The sequence below is a fragment of the Protopterus annectens genome, chromosome 12.part0 (genome assembly GCF_019279795.1).
Source record: "Protopterus annectens isolate FY-2018-M chromosome 12.part0, PAN1.0, whole genome shotgun sequence".
NCBI lineage: Eukaryota > Metazoa > Chordata > Ceratodontiformes > Protopteridae > Protopterus > Protopterus annectens.
Genome location: NC_056746.1, coordinates 321,198,433 through 321,217,651, shown reverse-complemented (window position 1 = coordinate 321,217,651; position 19,219 = coordinate 321,198,433). Strand labels below are relative to the sequence as shown.

The 19,219-nt window shown below is 40.9% G+C and overlaps 1 protein-coding gene across 1 annotated transcript in view; it reads left to right on the top strand.

Moving 5' to 3' along the window:
• Window positions 1-19,219, top strand: part of RBBP6 (RB binding protein 6, ubiquitin ligase) — a 2,624,906-nt gene that overhangs the window by 1,153,516 nt on the left and 1,452,171 nt on the right. Inside the window, exon 10 of the mRNA XM_044089398.1 lies at window positions 6,426-6,529. Within this exon, the coding sequence (XP_043945333.1) occupies window positions 6,426-6,529 (104 nt within the window). The remainder of the gene's footprint in view (window positions 1-6,425; window positions 6,530-19,219) is intronic.

Here is a 19,219-nt window from a genome sequence, read left to right as displayed (position 1 = left end):
CCTTCGGGGCTCAGCCCTCCGCCTCCTGGGTGTCTCCGCCCTTCGATGAGCTTCTGGATTTGATCTCTCGAAGGGCGTGGGAACACCCGGATTCTGTGGAACCGGTGCCAGCTCATCCCAATAAGTTTCTCTCGGCACCCCCGGACAAGGATTTTTTATCTAAAGGTGTGGCTGTAGATGCTATGGTGGTGGCATCTGCCACTCAACAAGATGTGGCAGAGGCTTCAACGTCCATCCATCCATCCCCCTAATAGAGTCTAGGAGCATGGATCGGTACGGCAAGCGTACCCTTTCTTCAGCGACCTTTACATTAAGGTCTCTGAATTATCTGGCACACTTCACCAGACTACAGAGGGATCTGATCAAGGAGCTGTCGGATGCCCTCTCGGGTAACTTACCTGAACAGTTAACTCAGACGGTTAACTCTCAGTTGGCTACCCTATCCTCATTATCTAACTCGTCCATGAGGCTCATTTCCTATGCGGCCGAAGGAGCGAGCAGAGCGGCTGGGACAGGTGTTGCTCTACGGAGACAAGCCTGGCTACGCCTGTGTCATTTTGCAGAGGCCTTTAAGTCTTCCTTTGCCGACGCCCCCTTTGATGCGTCCTCATTGTTTGGACCCAAGGTAAAGGACACTTTGACTCGCTGTGAACAGGAGGGGTAAGACCTTGGCTGCCGTAGGAGCCCGCTTTTCCACTCCCCTCAGGCCTTATCCCAAGGCCCGAAGGGGAGGTAAAATGTGGTTCCGTAAGTCTCAGAAGCCTTACTCGTCGCAGCAGAGCGACCCCCTCCCTTCTAGAGGCAGAGGAGGGGGAAATTTTTCAGGGAGACGCCGTCCCAGAGGCGGCGGAGGCCCCTGCGACACTGGAGACCGCGAGTCCTTTCGTGGCTCTTCCTCCTTCCAGCATCCCTGAAGGAGTACCCGGCTGTGCAACTCCAGAGCCAGTCGGGGGTCGTTTCTCGAAGCACCTAAAGGCCTGGGAAGATATTACTCAGGACCAATGGGTGCTTCGAATCATTGCTGGAGGTTACTCCATCCCCTTTGTTCAACCACCCCCACCAGTCCAAAGAATCCCGGACCCACCACCCAGTCAACGGGATCATGCAGCCAACGAAGTATCAAAGCTGCTTCAAAAAGGAGTCATCCAACCTGTCCCCGCAGACCAGGCCGGATTAGGGACTTGCTCAAGATTCTTTTTGGTGCCAAAAAAGACCGGGGACTTGAGACCCATTTTGGATCTCAGCAAACTAAACCGATTTGTAAAAAAGTCCAAATTCCGGATGGTCACTTTACAATCCATTCTCCCGCTTTTGGAGAAAGGAGTTTGGATGTGCTCCATAGACCTCAAAGACGCCTACTATCACATTCTGATGGATCAGGCGTCGAGGAGACACTTACGCTTCAGCCTAGGAGACAGTCATTTTCAGTTCCGAGCACTGCCCTTTGGTCTCACCACAGCCCCCAGGGTGTTTACCAAATGTTTGGCAGTCGCGACTGCTCACTTGAGAAGTCTAGGATTCCAGGTGTTTCCATACCTAGACGACTGGCTCCTAACTGCCGCCTCCAGGCATCTACTCTTGAAAAATTTAGCAGCCACTATAGCACTGGGCAAATCCTTAAGAATCACCTTCAATTGGTCAAAATCTGTATTGCAACCATCTCAGCGTATTCTGTTTATCGGTGCAGAAATAGATTCAAGGCAGATGCGAGTCTATCTCCCTGCAGAAAGGATCGCGACGCTTCAGTCTCGGGTCCGGGCCCTAATCCTCAGACGTCGTGCTCCAGCAAGAATGGTCCTACAACTGTTGGGCTCCATGGCAGCCACCATTCTTCTGGTCCCCTTGGCAAGGTTGCACATGAGGATACTTCAGTGGCTCCTCTCAGTCCAGTGGTCTTATCAGGACCGTCTCCTCAGTCACCACATTCTGATCACGGACACGTGCAAACAGGATCTTCGTTGGTGGCTTCTATCCCCCAATCTGAATCAAGGGCGACCCTTCGTTCCACCACTCCCCTCCGCCACGCTGACTACGGACGCCTCCCAGACAGGGTGGGGGGGTCATTATCTGGACAGGTTGGTCCAAGGCACGTGGCACCCCGACAAGAGTCTTCTTCATATCAATATCCTGGAGATGAGGGCGGTGCTTTTAGCGTTGCAAGCACTGCACGATCACCTCCCCCAGGGTACAATTGCCATTCAATCCGACAGCATTTCGGTAGTCTGGTACCTAAACAAGCAAGGAGGAACCAGATCCTATCCCCTTTGCAGAGAGGCCATGAGAGTATGGGATTGGGCGATTGCTACCAAGCGTTTTCTAATTGCAGCGCACATTCCGGGGAAATCCAACGTGATAGCCGACAGACTGAGCAGAACTATTCTCTCCCCTCACGAGTGGTCCTTGAACAACAGAGTGATAACACAGATTTTCACAAGATGGGGAGTCCCCTGTTGCGATCTCTTCGAAGCCCTTCAATGCAGTGTCACCACTTCTTCACTCTGACCCCAGTTTCGGGGGAGACTCCCAAGGACGCTCTAGTCCACGCTTGGCCCTCCGGACTGCTATATGCCTTTCCTCCAGTTCCCCTTCTCCCCAAGGTGATTCAGAAGGCGATTCGCTTGAGAAGCAGAATGATATTAATCGCCCCATACTGGCCTCGGCAAATCTGGTTCCCCTTTCTTCACAGGTATGCATTGGAGGGTCCTTGGTTCCTGGACCAAGTTCCGGACCTTTTGACTCATCAGTCAGGACAACTCCATCAGTCCCTCCATTCGTTGAAGTTGACAGCCTGGCTACTCCTCTTCCAACCATAATTAGGAGCCACTCTTTGGCTCCTGAAGTCATACACATCTTGTCTTCGGCCCACAAGACTTCTACAAAGAAGATATATAGCAGTAAATGGAAGAGGTTTGCTGTTTGGGCCCAACTCCGAGGATTAGACCCAATGACAGCCTCGGTATCTGAAGTACTGAAGTTTTTAGCCTCCCTGTTCCAGCAAGGTTGCTCAGTATCTACCATCAAAGTACAATTGGCGGCTATTTCCAATTTTCATGAGTGTGCAACCTCCCTTAATGAGCAACAAGCTCTGTAAAGCCTTTATTAAAGGAGCTTGGCTTCTACGACCCCCCATTTCGCAACCTGCACCTCCGTGGGATCTGAACGTGGTATTAGGTGCCTTAACCTCACCACCCTTTGAGCCGGCAGCAACCTGTGATCTGAAATTCCTTTCTTGGAAAACTGCCATTCGAATTGCTATTACTTCAGCCAGACGGGTTTCAGAGCTTCAGGCTCTGTGTGTTAAACCACCTTACTTGGTATTCCACAAGGATAGAGTATTTCTTAGGACAAACCCATCTTTTATACCAAAGGTTTGTTCTAATTTCTGTCTACAACAGTCAATGGAGCTTCTTTCCCAAATATTCCAATAGAGCTGAATATACTTTTCACTGCTTAGATGTGCACAGGCAATTACGCTTCTATTTGGATAGGACACGCAAAGCACGGAAATCAGATCAACTGTTTGTGTCCTTTTCGGATAATAGATTAGGCAAAGCCATCACTAAAGTCACTATTGCCAAGTGGATCAGGGACTGCATCACTCACGTGTATCTCATCTCAAACAAGGAGCTCATAGCTCCCGTTAAAGCTCATTCTACTAGAGCTATGGCCACTTCGGCAGCTTTCCATTCCAAGCTCTCTATTGGCGACATTTGTGCGGCTGCCACGTGGACATCTTCACACACCTTTGTTTCTCACTACAAATTAGATGTGGCATCCAGGGGTCGAGCTTCCTTCGGTTCCACAGTTCTCAGGAGTGTTTTCCAGTGAGCCACCCGGGAATTAGGTGCTAGGGACGCTGTCCCATCTGTAGAGAATGTAGGCGAGATAGGATCACATTACATCTTTTAGTTATGTACTTACCATAACTTTAGATGTATGGGATCCATCTCACCTACATTCCTAATAACCCACCCTCCATCCCCCTGCCTTGTAGACCAGGAGAGACCGGACGACCCGAAATTGATCATCTTCCTCTCTTCAAAGACCTGAGTATGTTATGACAATAGTATGTCTCTGTGAACATGAGTGCGAACAAACGAGATCTGGGGAGGTAGTGGTGGTGCATCCTGGGATATGAGGTGACTCGGCCAATAAGAGACTGCGTTCTATTGTATAGCGCCGAGTCGGAGCCGAGGATCGGCTCCGAACCCATCTGTAGAGAATGTAGGCGAGATGGATCCCATACATCTAAAGTTATGGTAAGTACATAACTAAAAGTTATTAAACCTACAGTTACAATCAAGGTGCCAGTGTACAACCTCACAGACCTTAGTACAACATTAGCTAACTTTTCCAGTATACTGACCTGATGTCAAGATGCGGTTTACCATCAAAACGTTGACTGTCACATCGTCGAACCCACTTATGTCATCTACGATTTCTGAAAAATTCAAACACTGATATTCCAAACTGCAAAATCTTGCCACCTTTTTGACCTATGTTAGCACTTGTTTTTAGGTGTGGCGTGATGTCGCAGTTCGGTTTTATGTCAGCATTCTGAAATTTCGACAGTACAGGTTTTGCGGAAGTTTGTCGACAATGTGCACATTCAACTATGTGCAATTAGCGTTTTGAAGGTAAACCTCAAGATGCTCTATTCAGATTTGTATACCGAGAGGCAGTGTTTGTCCTTGGTGGATTACTTCTCTCAAAAAAAAAAAAAGTCAACAACAGATAAAGCTTGGAAGATGTGGAAGAAAAAAATCTTTCAGATAAAAACAATAATGTCTTGATCTTGGGAATATTGCCAGCATAGCTACTAATGCTACTTAAGAAACTAGCTTTGGCATAATCCCCTAAATACTCCACGTACACGCAGTATTACTAACCCCTCCAGCTCACCGCCCCAAAAAAATTACAGATTTGCTAATAATAGAAATATAATTGAAACTTTCTTAACTGAGCAGTCAGTGACATTGTTTGCACTTTCCCTCTCCTTCAAACCTTAACTTTATTGTTCAGCATAATCCAGGATTCACTGTTGTATACAGTAGCAGCCTGGTGCCCTTCCTTCTGTTTCAGACTGGTTACAAAAAAGTGTGTAAAAAAATGAGCTAGACAAAGTAAATCCTAAATCTGGAGTAAATTATCCACTTTTGCACCTTCTTCCTTAAAAATGGCTTCTGATTACATTGCAAAGCCACTTAGCTAAATATACAGTCTTTAACTTTAGGCATTTTTCTACTCCTTTTTACACATGCTACTGTTATACCACTAGCAAATTCATCTTGTCCAAAAGAGTGCAGCACTTATAGATCAGTAGTTAATTTGTGCCTCCTGCAAAGATCTTTTTAACACTACCTTTATGTCAAATGTTGTGACTGAATTCAGACGTTCATTCCCTTGTTTTTTTTTCCCCCAGGTCCTCAAAACAAAGGGAAGACATGTATATTATTGGATGTTCACAGCTGAGATTTTACTTAAAGGATTAAAGACTTTTTAGAAGGACAAACAGACCAGCTGTTTCCCTGGCTAAGGTCAAAGATAGAAAACCAGTCAGTAGACATGATCTAAATGGCTTGCAACTTGTCTTTGTTATTACTACCTTGCTTGTAGCCAACCACTTAGAATCACAGCACATTCTTCAGAGTGTCAGCACCCAGTACATCTTGGAAGCAGCCAACTGATCCTTGATGCACAAATTCCCAAAACATTGCAGTCAAGGAGTTCTCTAGAGCTAGTGCAGCATTTGCCATCTTGCAAGGCTTGCTATCCTGAATTATTTTTCTTCTGATAGCCACCCTCTGCTTTATTGTTCTGGGAGTCTACCCATTAGTGATGACTTCAGTAGTGAGTAGTATGATGAACATAGTACAATTACAAGGTTATGATAAATGTATATGTTTGAGTGTGTTCACTGTTGCCATCTGTTCCCACCATCTTCCCGTTTCTTTGACAGTGTGTTGGGGTTGTACGTGTTTGATTCATTTTTTCCATTCCCTTCCCTCTCATCTTGCTGTCTTTCCCTCCACTCTGACCTTGTCTCACTTGCTGGAGAGGGAGGTTGTGGACCTCTCTGGACTTGTATGTACAGGAGATGGTCTCACACAATAGGCAAATGAAGGCTGAGGGTATCGAACCCTGTACCAACAGGGAGTCACTCGTAAGCAGTTCATAGCATTAATCCTCTGTGCTACTAACAGACATTACTGTGCCATTATTTGTTTCACTTTCTTCACATTCACAGATGTGATTGCAGGACTTTGTGGCCAGTATCTTGTACTTCAGTGTGATCGGCTGTAACAAAATAAAGTAGACTTTTTTTTTCCCTTATGTTAGTAGTGTATGCGTGCAGAGTTTCTTTATTAATTTTACTCGTGCTGATTGTACTCCTACAACACATTATTTTTTGTTGTTTTGTATAGGTATCAGAACATCTTTATTGGAATCTGAGGAGCATACATGTCCAACATGCCATCAGACAGATGTGTCTCCTGATGCTCTAATAGCCAACAAATTTTTGCGTCAGGTAAGTAATTTTTTTAAATGACCTTCCTAAACAAAATCCATCGGAGTTAACTGAACTTTACAACAGAAAGCTCTTAAGTGTGTGTGGATTTTGTAGTGCACAACATCAGTGTAACTGAGGATTCATATGCTTATGTAGTGGTGCTTGAAGAATGAACACTGCATCAACAAGTAGAGTTTTCTGGAGCCTCCAAGTACTGTAGGTGATCTTTCTGATACCACAAGTTCCCAATGAGGAAAGAAGGTCCATATTGGTGACTACTTTTACCTTCTTGAGGGTAGCTGCAGTAGTCCACTTTACTGTTGATGAGTTATTAAACTCTGAGCAGTACAGGAAGGTTACATTTGGGAGATGAACTCATGCAAAGGGACCCAGAGGAGTTAGCTTTATGCTGTTGTCACCATCCCTACATGCCACTGCTGTAGAGGTTTAGCAAGGGTTGAAGAATGTTAGAGGAAGTAAAAAAGTAGGCTGAAGCCTTTGTTGCAGGTAGTGCAAGCTGCTACAGCAGAGACCATAGCTGAGGTAATGCAAGCACCATCTCCAGCAAAGGTTCTGAAGTAATAAGTGAAGCATGTGCAGAATATGAGCATTAGATGTAAAGGAAACTACCTTGTGCTGCAGATCATGCAGACTAGTTTCCCATTGAATGGAGTTATTAAGAATATTGCAAAAGATGGGAGTGCCAGTCTGCTGCTTGACGAGCATCACAGAATCTGTTTGAATTCCACTGTGTTTGTGTAACTTTTATGGCACCTTCTTTACCACTTTGTGTGTAAGCAGCTGTGTATTCCATGGCCTTCTGGGTAAAGCAGCAACACTTTAAATCTGTGAGTGTATCTTTGACTTCAGGAGCAGCTGCTAAGTCTGTATTCTACACACTGCAGTGCCATCTTCAGTTATTTTTTTGCCACAGGAGAGTATTTTGTTTGACAAGAAAATGTACAGTTGCTCATTTTCAACATTCCGTTTCAGAGCTGCCTTCTGTTTTAAATTGTTTAGTATTTTGAGTGAAGTTTTAGGTGGGAAACAGTGCGTTTGCTGGGCTTTATATCTTGTGGATAAAGCTGTTGTGAACATGATCATGTTCAAGTACCTTTTTTCTTGGAAAGTCAAAACTTTTCAGTAGATTTGACACATTCATCCTAGAAGAGAAACCCACAGAAGTATGGAGACCACTTTGGGATTTGCTGTTTAGACTGCTTTGGATCACAGTCACCAGTACAGGCAGTGCTGTGGCACCAGACTGCAGTCATTCAGCCTGGTATTGCAAGAATGAGCTGAAGGTGATGCAAGTCTGCATCTTCCTTATCAAAAAATGCATACAGGTATGACCCACCAGCATGGAAAACCAAAACCAATAGCACCAAAAAAAAAAAAAGAAAGAAATCTGTGCGGAATGACTTCCAGTGAATACAGCAGGCTGTAAAATTTATTGAGCAAGGTTAAGCACTTTTATCTATAAGAACTTCATCAGCACTATAAACTGACACCCATTTAAGAGAATTTGCACCTTTTCAGAATACTGAAGTGTGAAATAGCAACTACTAAAGAAGACTTGACCATAGAGTCACCAATAAGTGTACGGAAACCTCTAAACAATATATAGATAGTCCAGCAAAAAACAGCTTCACCATTAATGAAAACAGCTCCACACCATCAATAAAAGTATCTCCACAACCCCAAAATGAGTGCAGTTCATTTATTGCGAAACAAAACAGTGAGCCAACACCATTTGAATAAAAACGGTTAAGTGCTTTCACCCATAAAAAAATGGGCTTCTACAGAACACCATAACAGTTACAAAGACGCCTAATTTTTGGCACCAAAAACTGCTAATTAAAACATTTCCTTTCTTGTGTGTTAAAGCAATATTACCATTCTAAAAAAAACTAGTCCCTGCCTATAAAATACATAAAAAAGTAAAAACATGTGTAAATGAATCTTAAAAAATGCTGACACTATAAAATATGTTATGATATGTGCGTGTTCAGCCTACCACTATTAAATAATCCCTGCGTTTCATTACTGCATAATTACCCAGCAAGAAACTGTTACAAAAAAAATATAACAATCTGTTGTATTCCTGAAAACATGCTGGGGATTAAATAATACTCATTAAATTGTATAAAACGTCATAATGCTGTTGACAGTTGTACATTAAGCGTGTAATCAGTTGTAATATTCACGCAAACTATATGTTAAAATATGTGATGTGTGGGTTAGTTTGTCAATTGTCATTGTATAACTTTTGACAACTTATTTGATTTACTACTGATGCTTGATATATTACTAGACTATTGCTAATGAAATTAATATTATCTATTAGTCTATATGTACTGCTGCTGTATACCTCCTAGAGTATACAAAAGCGTACTTCCTCTTGGATTCTAAAAGACCAAAATTTATGAAACAATATATAATCGTATATTGAGTATGTGTCTACTTTATATCAAAGAAAATTGCCTGTGTACTTGTATATATATATATATATATATTGTCCTTTAATATGACTATTCCTCTCCGATTAAGGAGGGCATAAAGAGTGTTACTAACTCATTTCCAATATTGGCTTACTAGATATGAAATCATTAAGCCCTGGAGGTGAAGTGACATCAAGATATAACTGCCACCAAGTCTCCCTATAACTTAATAGAGTCTTATAGTCTCCACCTCAGGGATCATTTTTAATGGTCTCTATTATAGCATATTTAAATTCATGTGTCTGACCTTTCTTTTCAATGTGCCTATATAAAGCTTTTGTGGGATCCCTCTTCCTTATATTATACGTATGCTCGTATATGCGTTTTTTAAGACGCCTCTCCATCTTCCCCACATATTAACCTGTACATTCATTGCATATAACTATATAGACCACCATTTTGGTGTTACAATTTCCTTTAACAAATTTAAGATTGGGTTTAAACAAGTTTTGAATCATAATTTCCTTTTTGTCTGTAATGTATCTACATTGGTTACATGAACCACATTTAGTAGTGTAATGAATCTTTTTGCTACTTCTGTCCTTTCTTGTACTATGTTGTTCTAAATGACATTTGATGTTTCTCCCCATCTTATAAACTATTCTCGGTTTATTACCTATAATATCAGAGAGACTTGTATCACCGGTGATCAAATACCAATAGTTCATTATAATTTGAATGACTTCATTAACAATTGGACTATATAATATAATAAAGGATCTCTGATGATGATCTGTCCCATTCAATTCCCTGTAAGTGTGGTTAAAAAACTTGATTGCTAAGTTGTTGTCTAAATCAGATCCTAAAAGTGGTTTGTAATTTTTGCCCCATTCCTGTAACAGATATTGACCCACTTCTTTCATCATATTTTGTGAGTATCCCCTCTCATGAAACATACTGGTTATAAATTGAATTTCTTCAACTAATGTATTGTAATCTGACGTCATACGTGAAGCTGTTATACATTCATAGGTTCATAGGTTCATACTAGGCTATCTGCCCTAGGGCATTTATAAGCCTAGCCAGAATGTGTTTGGCTTTCGCCACCCATTTTAAATTTATTTTGCTATGCCCTTTTTCGAGGTTAGTATACTGTGCCTCTGTCTAACAGTGACACAGAAGTGATACCCGGGGTAAACCTACGATCTCCCATCCACTTATCAAGATTCCTCTTGAAGAGAGTCAATGAGGGACTCTGCCTAACCTGGACTGGAATTTTATTCCAGAGTGAAGGGAGCCTCTGGGTTATGAATCTGTCCCTCCAGCATGTCCTATTTATTTCATTGCTGAGGTTCAAGTCTCTCGAGCGCGTAGCTCGATGGGATTTGGAGTTTCTGAGGTGCAGCATGTCCATTAATTCCGGGTTGAACATGGCTTTATACGTCAGGCACAGATCGCCTCTGAACAGGCGGTATGCCACTGAGTAGAGCTGGAGTTTCTTTAACCGGGCAGCATATGGCATCTGTTTGAGCCCTTTGATCCTCTTGGTGAGGTACTTTTGGGGTCTTTCCAGTTGCTGCAGGAGTTGCTGCAGGTGTCTGGTAAGGTACATCCCAAAAGGGGCATTGTACTCAATTATGGGCCTGATGAGGCATGAGTAAAGAGGCACGATGACCTCCCCTGATCTAGATGTGAATCCCTTCATGATTAGGTGGGCTATATAAAATGTTTTTGTAACCACTTTGGCCATGTGGTTGTCAAATGAGAGATTGCTATCAACTTGGGTCCCCAGGTCCCCTAATTACTTCTTCTGTACTTAATGGATTGGTATGCAATATTGATCTCATTAATAGAGATGGATTCATAGTTACCTGAACCATGTAAAATGTCATACATTCTTTTAGTATATTCAATATTGTCATATAGAACCACCCCACCTCCTTTATCGGGTTTCATTACCCTCACACTAGTATCTGATTGAAGTTCATATAATGTTTCTCTTTCCTCAATAGTCAAGTTGCTAGTAAATATCTTGTTCTTATATTTGCTGTATAAATTATAAGTCTCTCTAGTCACTATTTTCTCATAGACTTCTATTATTGGGTGACTAGGAGGGACGTACGTGCTCTTCTGACTAAGTCCTATGTCCACATTAACTGGTTCTTTGTTGATGTCTCTGTAAATATTAGACTTGTCATTATACATTATTGCTAAATTCATTTTCCTAGTGAATTTCTTAATTTTACATAAACAATCAACTAGATCAAAACAGGGGGTCGGTATGTATTTTATCCCATTTGCCAACAAACTAAAGTGTGTACTGTATAGCCTTTTATTAGTATAATTGTAAATGTTGAAACCATTGAATGTGTGCATTTTGTCCTTAACTTTGTTTTGTTTCGCAATAAATGAACTACACTCATTTTGGCATTGTGGAGATATTTTTATTGATGGTGTGGAGCTGTTTTCATTGGTGAAGTTGTTTTTTGCTGCACTATATATTGTTTAGAGGTGACCGTACACTTATTGGTGACTCTGTGGCCAAGTCACCTTTTCAGAATACATCATTTTAACAGTACAGTAACAGACGTTCTTTGCAAGTAAATTCTAAATAGTATTTAAAAATAAAAAATATAACCTCAAGGCATAAATGAAATAAAGCCTCACAAAAACAAAGATTAAAAAAAAAATATATATATATATATACACACATATATATATATATATGTGTGTGTGTGTGTGTGTGATGTATATGCATAATGTGTATATATGGGTGTGTATATATATATATATATATATATATATATATATATATATATATATATTTATATATATATATATATATATATATATATATATATATATATATATATATATACACACATAGATAGATATATGTGTGTGTGTATGGTTTACTATCATATACTCGCAGCTGACCAGGTCGAATGGTCATATTGACTCACATCTGCGAAAACTGACATTGCCAAACTCTGGTATTGCTGAAATTCAAATCAAATGTGATCTAGGGACGAGCGTTAACCTGGGTCGAGATAGGGACAAGATTTGTATTTCTGTGATATTGGAGTTCAACATTGCCAACATTTGAGGTTCGGGTTTCACGTGAAGTGGTTTGACCGTATCAGCCGTGAGTATATGTTAGTAAATCTAGATATATCTGTGTGTGTGTGTGTGTGTGTGTGTGTGTGTGTGTATATATATATATATATATATATATATATATATATATATATATATATATATATATATATAGATATATATATAGAGATATAGGTAGATATATATCTATATCTGTGTGTGTGTATATGTATATATATATATATATATCTGTGTGTATGTATATATAATATATATATATATATATATATACACACACACACACACACACACACACACACACACACACACACGTGTGTATGGAGTAATTGTAAACATCTGTTAAAAAATTACAAACGCAGCTTTTCCCTACATCTGCAGCACTGGGGCAATAGAAGTGTTAATCATTAAGACCTTGTGGGGAAATCGCATCCAAATGAATTTGCCATACTAGTTCCTAGTATTCCAGAGTTCTTCCAGTGACCTCTCCTAGGGTCGAGGGATACTATCTCTAAAATACCAAAAGTAAATTTTGAAAATTTGTTACAGTTCAAGGTGTGTTTATATAGGGCATTATTAATATAGTTTTTCTCCATATTGTAAATGTGCTTGTAAATTTTTATTTAATGCTCTCTCTCTTCCCAACATAAAAACAGGAACAGATTGAACAAATGGCAAGGTACACTACCCCCTTACTTTTGCAGTTACTTTTTTTTTTTTTTTTTTAAATATAATATTGTCCACCTGAGTAATTTAAATTAAAAGCATCCATATAGACAATGAACACACACTATTTACATGCATTAATAATGCCCTATATAGTAAAATTGCCCTGTTTAGTTATGAAGTTCATTCAGTCTTATTTTCTTTGTGGTGGTGATCTTGCATTTAGTAGTTTGGCATGTGCCTACAGAGATCCAGAGAAGATTCCTCTCTGCACAGGATTATGATTATTTAAAAGGGGAAGATATTTGTTACCTAAGAATGTCCTATGGCGTCATATCCTCTGGGTAGAAGAAAACTGCCATCTGTAATTATAAGTAGGTACGTAATATCTATTTTGCAAGTAAGTATTCGGTTTATCAGGGAAGTTCCTCGCCAGTAAGTTAAAATTGGTATTCGCTTTCTCAAATCCCAGGCTCTTGCTTTATCCACTAGTTCATAATTAGTGAACACTAAACATTTAACTGTTTAACTTATGTTTTTCATTTGAATAAAAATATGGGTGGTTTAGTTAGTAGGGCTATTTTGAGAAATTGGATGCGTTAGTTGTAACTGAAACATGGGTTCACAAGGATGCTATCACTGTGAATTTGGCAGAGTTTAAAGGATACAGCTAAAAACGTATAATTTAGTTAGCTTGAAATTGAAGAGCTTGTTGAAATCTAAATGCAAGTATGAAGAATATCTTTTGTCTAATGTTTCAACAAATAAATATTATTCTGTTCAGAAATGTAAAGATGGAAAATGGTGTGGGCCCTATTATGAAGGGGAAAAATATCTATAGGAATAGAATTGGCTGAAGTGTTTAATAAACATTTTCTTGTGATTCCACAAGTAGGGCCAGTTATGTTAGGGGTGCCTTAGAGAATGTTTGAGTGTTAATTTTTCAGAGTGAACACTGTATGGAATCTTTGGGTCACAAAAAGCAGGACAGTGTTCAGTGCCCCTACATCTTACCAGGATGCTTTTGGGTTACTTATGCTAAATGTTTCTACAGTTATTACATCCTTCTTTAATACAGTGTTATTTCATGGTTATGTCCCTTTGAGTTGGAAGTGTGCAGATGCTATCCACTGAACCACCCTTGTGAATAGGCATATCATCTCCAGTTGTGTAGACCAATTAGTCTAACTCCCTTGGTGGGTTTTGAGCAATGTTTACTATCCATCTTGACTGCTAATATAAAGGATTATTTCTTGGATCGGTCTCAGCATGGTTTTACTTGTAGTAGAGCAACATTTACTAATTTGACAACTTTTTATGGCTGTTACTTTGGCCTCAAATATTGTGGTGTATCTGATCTTTCTAAAGCTTTTGAAAGTATTCCGCATAATGTAGCTATTGATGCAGTACATGAAATGCTGATAAATCCATACATTATATGTAGGGTCTCAAACTGAGTGGGAGGAAGCAGCGAGTTACCATTATGGGCTGATGTACTTAAAGGAGTCCTGTAAGGCTGAGTATTGGGCCCAGTATTTAATTTTTTTTTTTCAGATTTCAAAGCATTCCTCTGTCTAGATGGCAAAACACACTGATGTCAAATTTGAACAAGTTATAACATCAAGGGATATAGAAGAATTTAGTCTGTACTTGAGTGAAGTAGCTTTTTGGTTAAATTGTAATGGGTTAAATATTAGTAAAGATAATTTGGGATCCTTTACTTTGGCAAGCCTAGTTTGGATGTCCAGGTGAAACTGTGAACCACAGTTCTATCAACTTTATCAGAATATAAGGATTTGGGCATTAGAAACTGTAATAAATTTAAACGTAGATCATATGTCTAAGTAATCAAAATCAAAACAAAGTTGTAGCATTAATTTTTAAGAACTTTGTTTCACTAAACACAGAATTATTTAATAAATGTATTGCATGTGCTCGACCTGTAATTGGTATATGCACAAAATGTCATATATTCAAAGGGATTTATTAATTTTGGAAGGAATGCAGAGGAAACAATGTAGGGTGAAAAATCTTCCATATCAAGCAAGATTTAGGTCTTTTTTCACATAAGTTATAGGTTTATACAAGGAGCTGTGTTTAGCTTATCGGGCAGTAAGGAATGAGGAGCTCCAATTATTACTAAATGTTGAATTCTGTTCAGATTTCTAGGGGATATAACTATTCATTTCAGATTGGAAGATTTAGAACTATCTCTAGAGCAAGTGTCTATCATATGTTATGGTTTGTATATAGAATAAATCCCCTCTATTAATTAGACAGTCTGATTTATCTATTTAAACGTCTTGATAATTGGATTGATACTTCGTTAATAATTAGGTTTATACATTTATATTGGATTCTGTGGTTTGATTGGCATTTTGTCCTAATGCAGTTTTTTGTACACTATTGATACACTAAGATGAGGGGAGATAGGAATGGGAACAGAGTTTTTGTTTTGACAGGCTACATTTTTAATCTGTCGTGGTATATGAACCCTGAAAATGCAGCTGATGAGATGTATTTATTGATCATCTTGCTGCTTAAATGAGTGAAGATGCTCATCACAGTCAGTGTTGCAGGACTAAGTCTTGGGACTTCCTGTAGTGCAGAAACCTGCAGCTGAACCCAGTACTAGTCTTTCACCATCACCCAGGTAGAGAACACCCCTGTCATCCAGCATCAGAATGGAATGTTGGTGGTGTGACGTGTTCTCGACTGGCACCATCCTCCGTTCGTTCTGTCTCAGTCCTGTGTACAAGAGTGGGTTTGTGAGTATAATCATTTTGTCGGCCTCCTTGAAACCGGAGGATTTAACTAAGTACTCTGCTGGGAACTCTTATCTCTAGTCACGTTTTAGCTGTTTAATGTTCAAAAAAGTCAGTAATTGTCTCGTGTGGGAAATTGATCCTTCACAAAGATTTACATTCTTTTTGCGACCCAAGCACAATGTGCCTAACTGCCCATTTTGTGCTAGATTTAACAATTGAGTATAGGGCTGAATTCCTGAAGTCTGTATTTAGTCTAGTAGTATTTGGCTTTCACATTCTGTGGTGCCCGCCGCTTGCCAGGCCATTGTCACAAAGAAGCATAAGGAGAAATGCTTGAAGGAAAAAGCTGTGTTGGATGATATCTTTATCTGACTTGAAATTGCCAACACAGGGGATGTCTTTGTAGCCCCCTGGTCCTATGCCTCTTAGGTAAGAGTCCTGTGACCCATCCACTCCAGAGACCTATACGACTGCGGCCCTGTCCAAAACTTCACAGGCTGACACCAGACCAATGCTGGTTGTGTCAGAGGCCACTAAGCAGCCCTCTGCTTATGATGCCAAGGTTCTGATGACTGAAGGTGAGGGCAGAATTACTGTTAGAAAGGAATTACCGTGGAACTGGATCGAGGTCATGATTGCCTGTCTATGATCTGAGGCTTTGTCTGACTAAATCCCAAAAAACACACGTGGCAGGCGATTTTGCCTTAGTCGATGCTTACCAGAATTCTTGCCACCTCTGCCCTGCTTTGTCAATAGGATGTTCTTCGTGTTTCACTGTTACAGTCATTACATTTGGGGTAATCCTGCTGGCAGGTTGCCCTCAGCAGGCCTGAATTCCAAAGTCTTGGGTCCTGCATCGGCCGCTGTCGCCCCTTCCCTGACGTCAGATCGTCAGGAGTATAAAAGAAGCAGCCGACGCCATTTTCTTCAGTCTTTCTTGCCGTGCGGTGCCCGAAGCAGAAGTAGTTCGCAAGTGCTGGTCGGCCGACTCCTGAAATTTTCGTGTTTGAGTTTCAGAACCAAAGTCTTCAATAAAGCTAAGTACCCCATTGGGGAAACTGTTTTCTTGCTCCAGACCGATGTCATAAAAAGTTAATAATTGTATTACTTGTGGAAAACTAATACCTCATAAGGATTTTCATTCTTATTGTATTCCTTGCCTAGGCCCTGATCACAACGTTTCTGGTTGTCGGTTTTGTGCTAGATTTAACCAACGCACTATTAAGGTCGGTATACTTTTGCTTTAAAGTATTTTGGTAGCAGGTTTAATTATCCTAAAATGGAGTTTACAAAAAACACAAAGAAAAGGAGAGAGAAAAACAACCGAGGCCCAAAACCGACAACGAAGCTTCTCCTAAGCCAGTCCCCGGTTCGCCAGTTCTCAGTGAGGCGCTTTCACAGCCCCTGACACCTGCTACTTCAGAGTCGCAGGCTGCTACCGACTCCCACGTGGAGTCGGCCATGCTGCTGGATACTCAAAGTATTGGAGCCTCGGATGCTAATCCCTCAGATGGGTCAGGAGCCAATGAGCAGGTACCGGCTTCTGAGGGTGTATTCAGACCACAACATCTTTACATTAAAATGACCAGCTTCAAAGACAAAGACTAAAGCAGCTTCTAAAGCAAAGAAACAAACTCATGAGCCACGTGTACAGGACTCTATGCCCAAAAAACAGATGATCAAGATGACCGAAGACCTGATTACCTTGAGAGGCCTAGGCAAGAGACTGTCTATGAATCTTCAGATCAGGTTTCTATTTCTTCTGATTCCTCTTCTGATCTGGGATATTCTTTACCCCCCTGTGAGAATTCTGATGCTGAAGAATCTATACCTTCAGCATCCCCTCCTGAGGAGTATTCCTTTGGGGAAAGCTTGCATACCATGGAGGAGCATTTTCACTGGAAAAGCCAAGATTTTTCAGAATCTAAAAAGAGGCTCAGGGATTTCCTTTTACTACCACAGCACAGGCCTCTAGTCATTCCCCTGTGTTAGACATTGTAGATGTGTTTTTGGAGTCTAGTTTGACCCCTGACTCCTTACCTCCAGCTCCTGTTAAGCCTGAGAGATATTACAGGGTTCCTGACTCGCACAAATTTCTTTTTAAAAACCCTGCTGCTGACCCAGACACTATTTCACAGGGTCCCAAGGGAGTTAAGGCCTCTACAGCAAAAAACTCAACCCCCTCTGATAGGGATTCAAGGGCACTGGATAGATGGGGAAAAAAGGTTTACACATCTGCAGCTTTGGCTATAAGGGCCTTAAACTGTCAGTTTCATATGCTCAAGTATCAGCAACATCTCATGGGTTTGCTTAAACAGAAAATTATGTTAAATTCTAAATGTGCTGAAAACAAGGAAATGCAGGATTTATTGCATGCAGCTGAACAAGCTGGAAAGCATATTTTGCAATGTGGTTTTGATTCTTTGGAGGCCTCCTGCAGGGCCGCAGTTACGGGTTCTGTAATTAGGAGGCATGTTTGGTTAAAGGAACAAAATCTGCCTGATCATGTTAAAGTTAAGTTACTAGATGCACCTTTACAGCATGATACTTTGGTGCTAAGGCAGAAGAGGTGTTAAAGAAAATGGAAGACAAAGCTAAATATATGCAAACTGTTAGAGTTTTTACAAGTACAGCCACCTGGGTTTAGTAGGCACTGGCCTACAAAAAACTAGTCCTTTCCTGTGCCAGACAGACCTCAAAGGGGCAGATCCCAGGCGCAGGGTTCTTATAGGTCAAAACAATGGGGTGCTTCTACCTCCAAAGCTGGGGAAGATAAAGCTCAAGCGTGCAGAAAACAGTCCCAATGACTTTCCCCTGCCTGCACCAAGCACTTATCTTCTGGCAGCACCCTTAGGGGGAAAATTAGCACTTTGCTCAAAATTGGCACATTATAACCCTGGACAAATTGGGTTCTAAATATAGTGTCACAAGGCTACAAATTCCATTTCCATACTCTGCCAAAGGCAAATGGCTGGCCAGATCTGCCAAAAAATCAATGGGCAGAGGCACAAAAACAACTTTCATCTCTCATGGACATAGGGGCCATTCAGCAAGTACCAGAGCAAGAGCGGGGACAAGGATTTTACTCTACTGTTGTTGGTACCCAGAAAGGACAAGGCCTGGAGGCCGATGCTGGACCTATCTATTCTGAACACATTCTTGGATATTCCAAAATTCAAAATGCTGACTTTGCAGCAGCTTCTGCCCATGCTGGGCAAGAACGCTTGGCTTGTGACTTTAGACCTAAAAGAGGCATACCTGCATGTTCCAATCAGGCAATCGTGCAGAAGACACCTCAGGTTCAAGGCTGGTTCAGAACATTACCAATTCTCTGAACTGCCCTTTGGCTTACCTACTGCGCCCAAGGTCTTTACAAAGTGCCTGGCACCAGTAATTGCATTCTGCAGACAAAGAGGAATACAAATATACCCTTACTTGGACGACTGTCTAATTCAAGCAGAGAACAAGGACATTCTTCTTCAACATCTGGCGTTTGTGAAAAGACTTCTAATATGCCAAGGGTACACAGTCAACGAAAAGAAATCAAAACTAGTACCCTCTCAAGATATAACATTCCAGGGTGCAAGCTTGAATACAACTGCCCAGATGGTTTATCTCACGCCATACAAACAAAGGCAACTGACTACCTATTTCACAATGTTGGCAACAAAGACCCAGTTATCTTCAAGAAAAATTCTGCAGGCTTTGGGCTTCCTGGC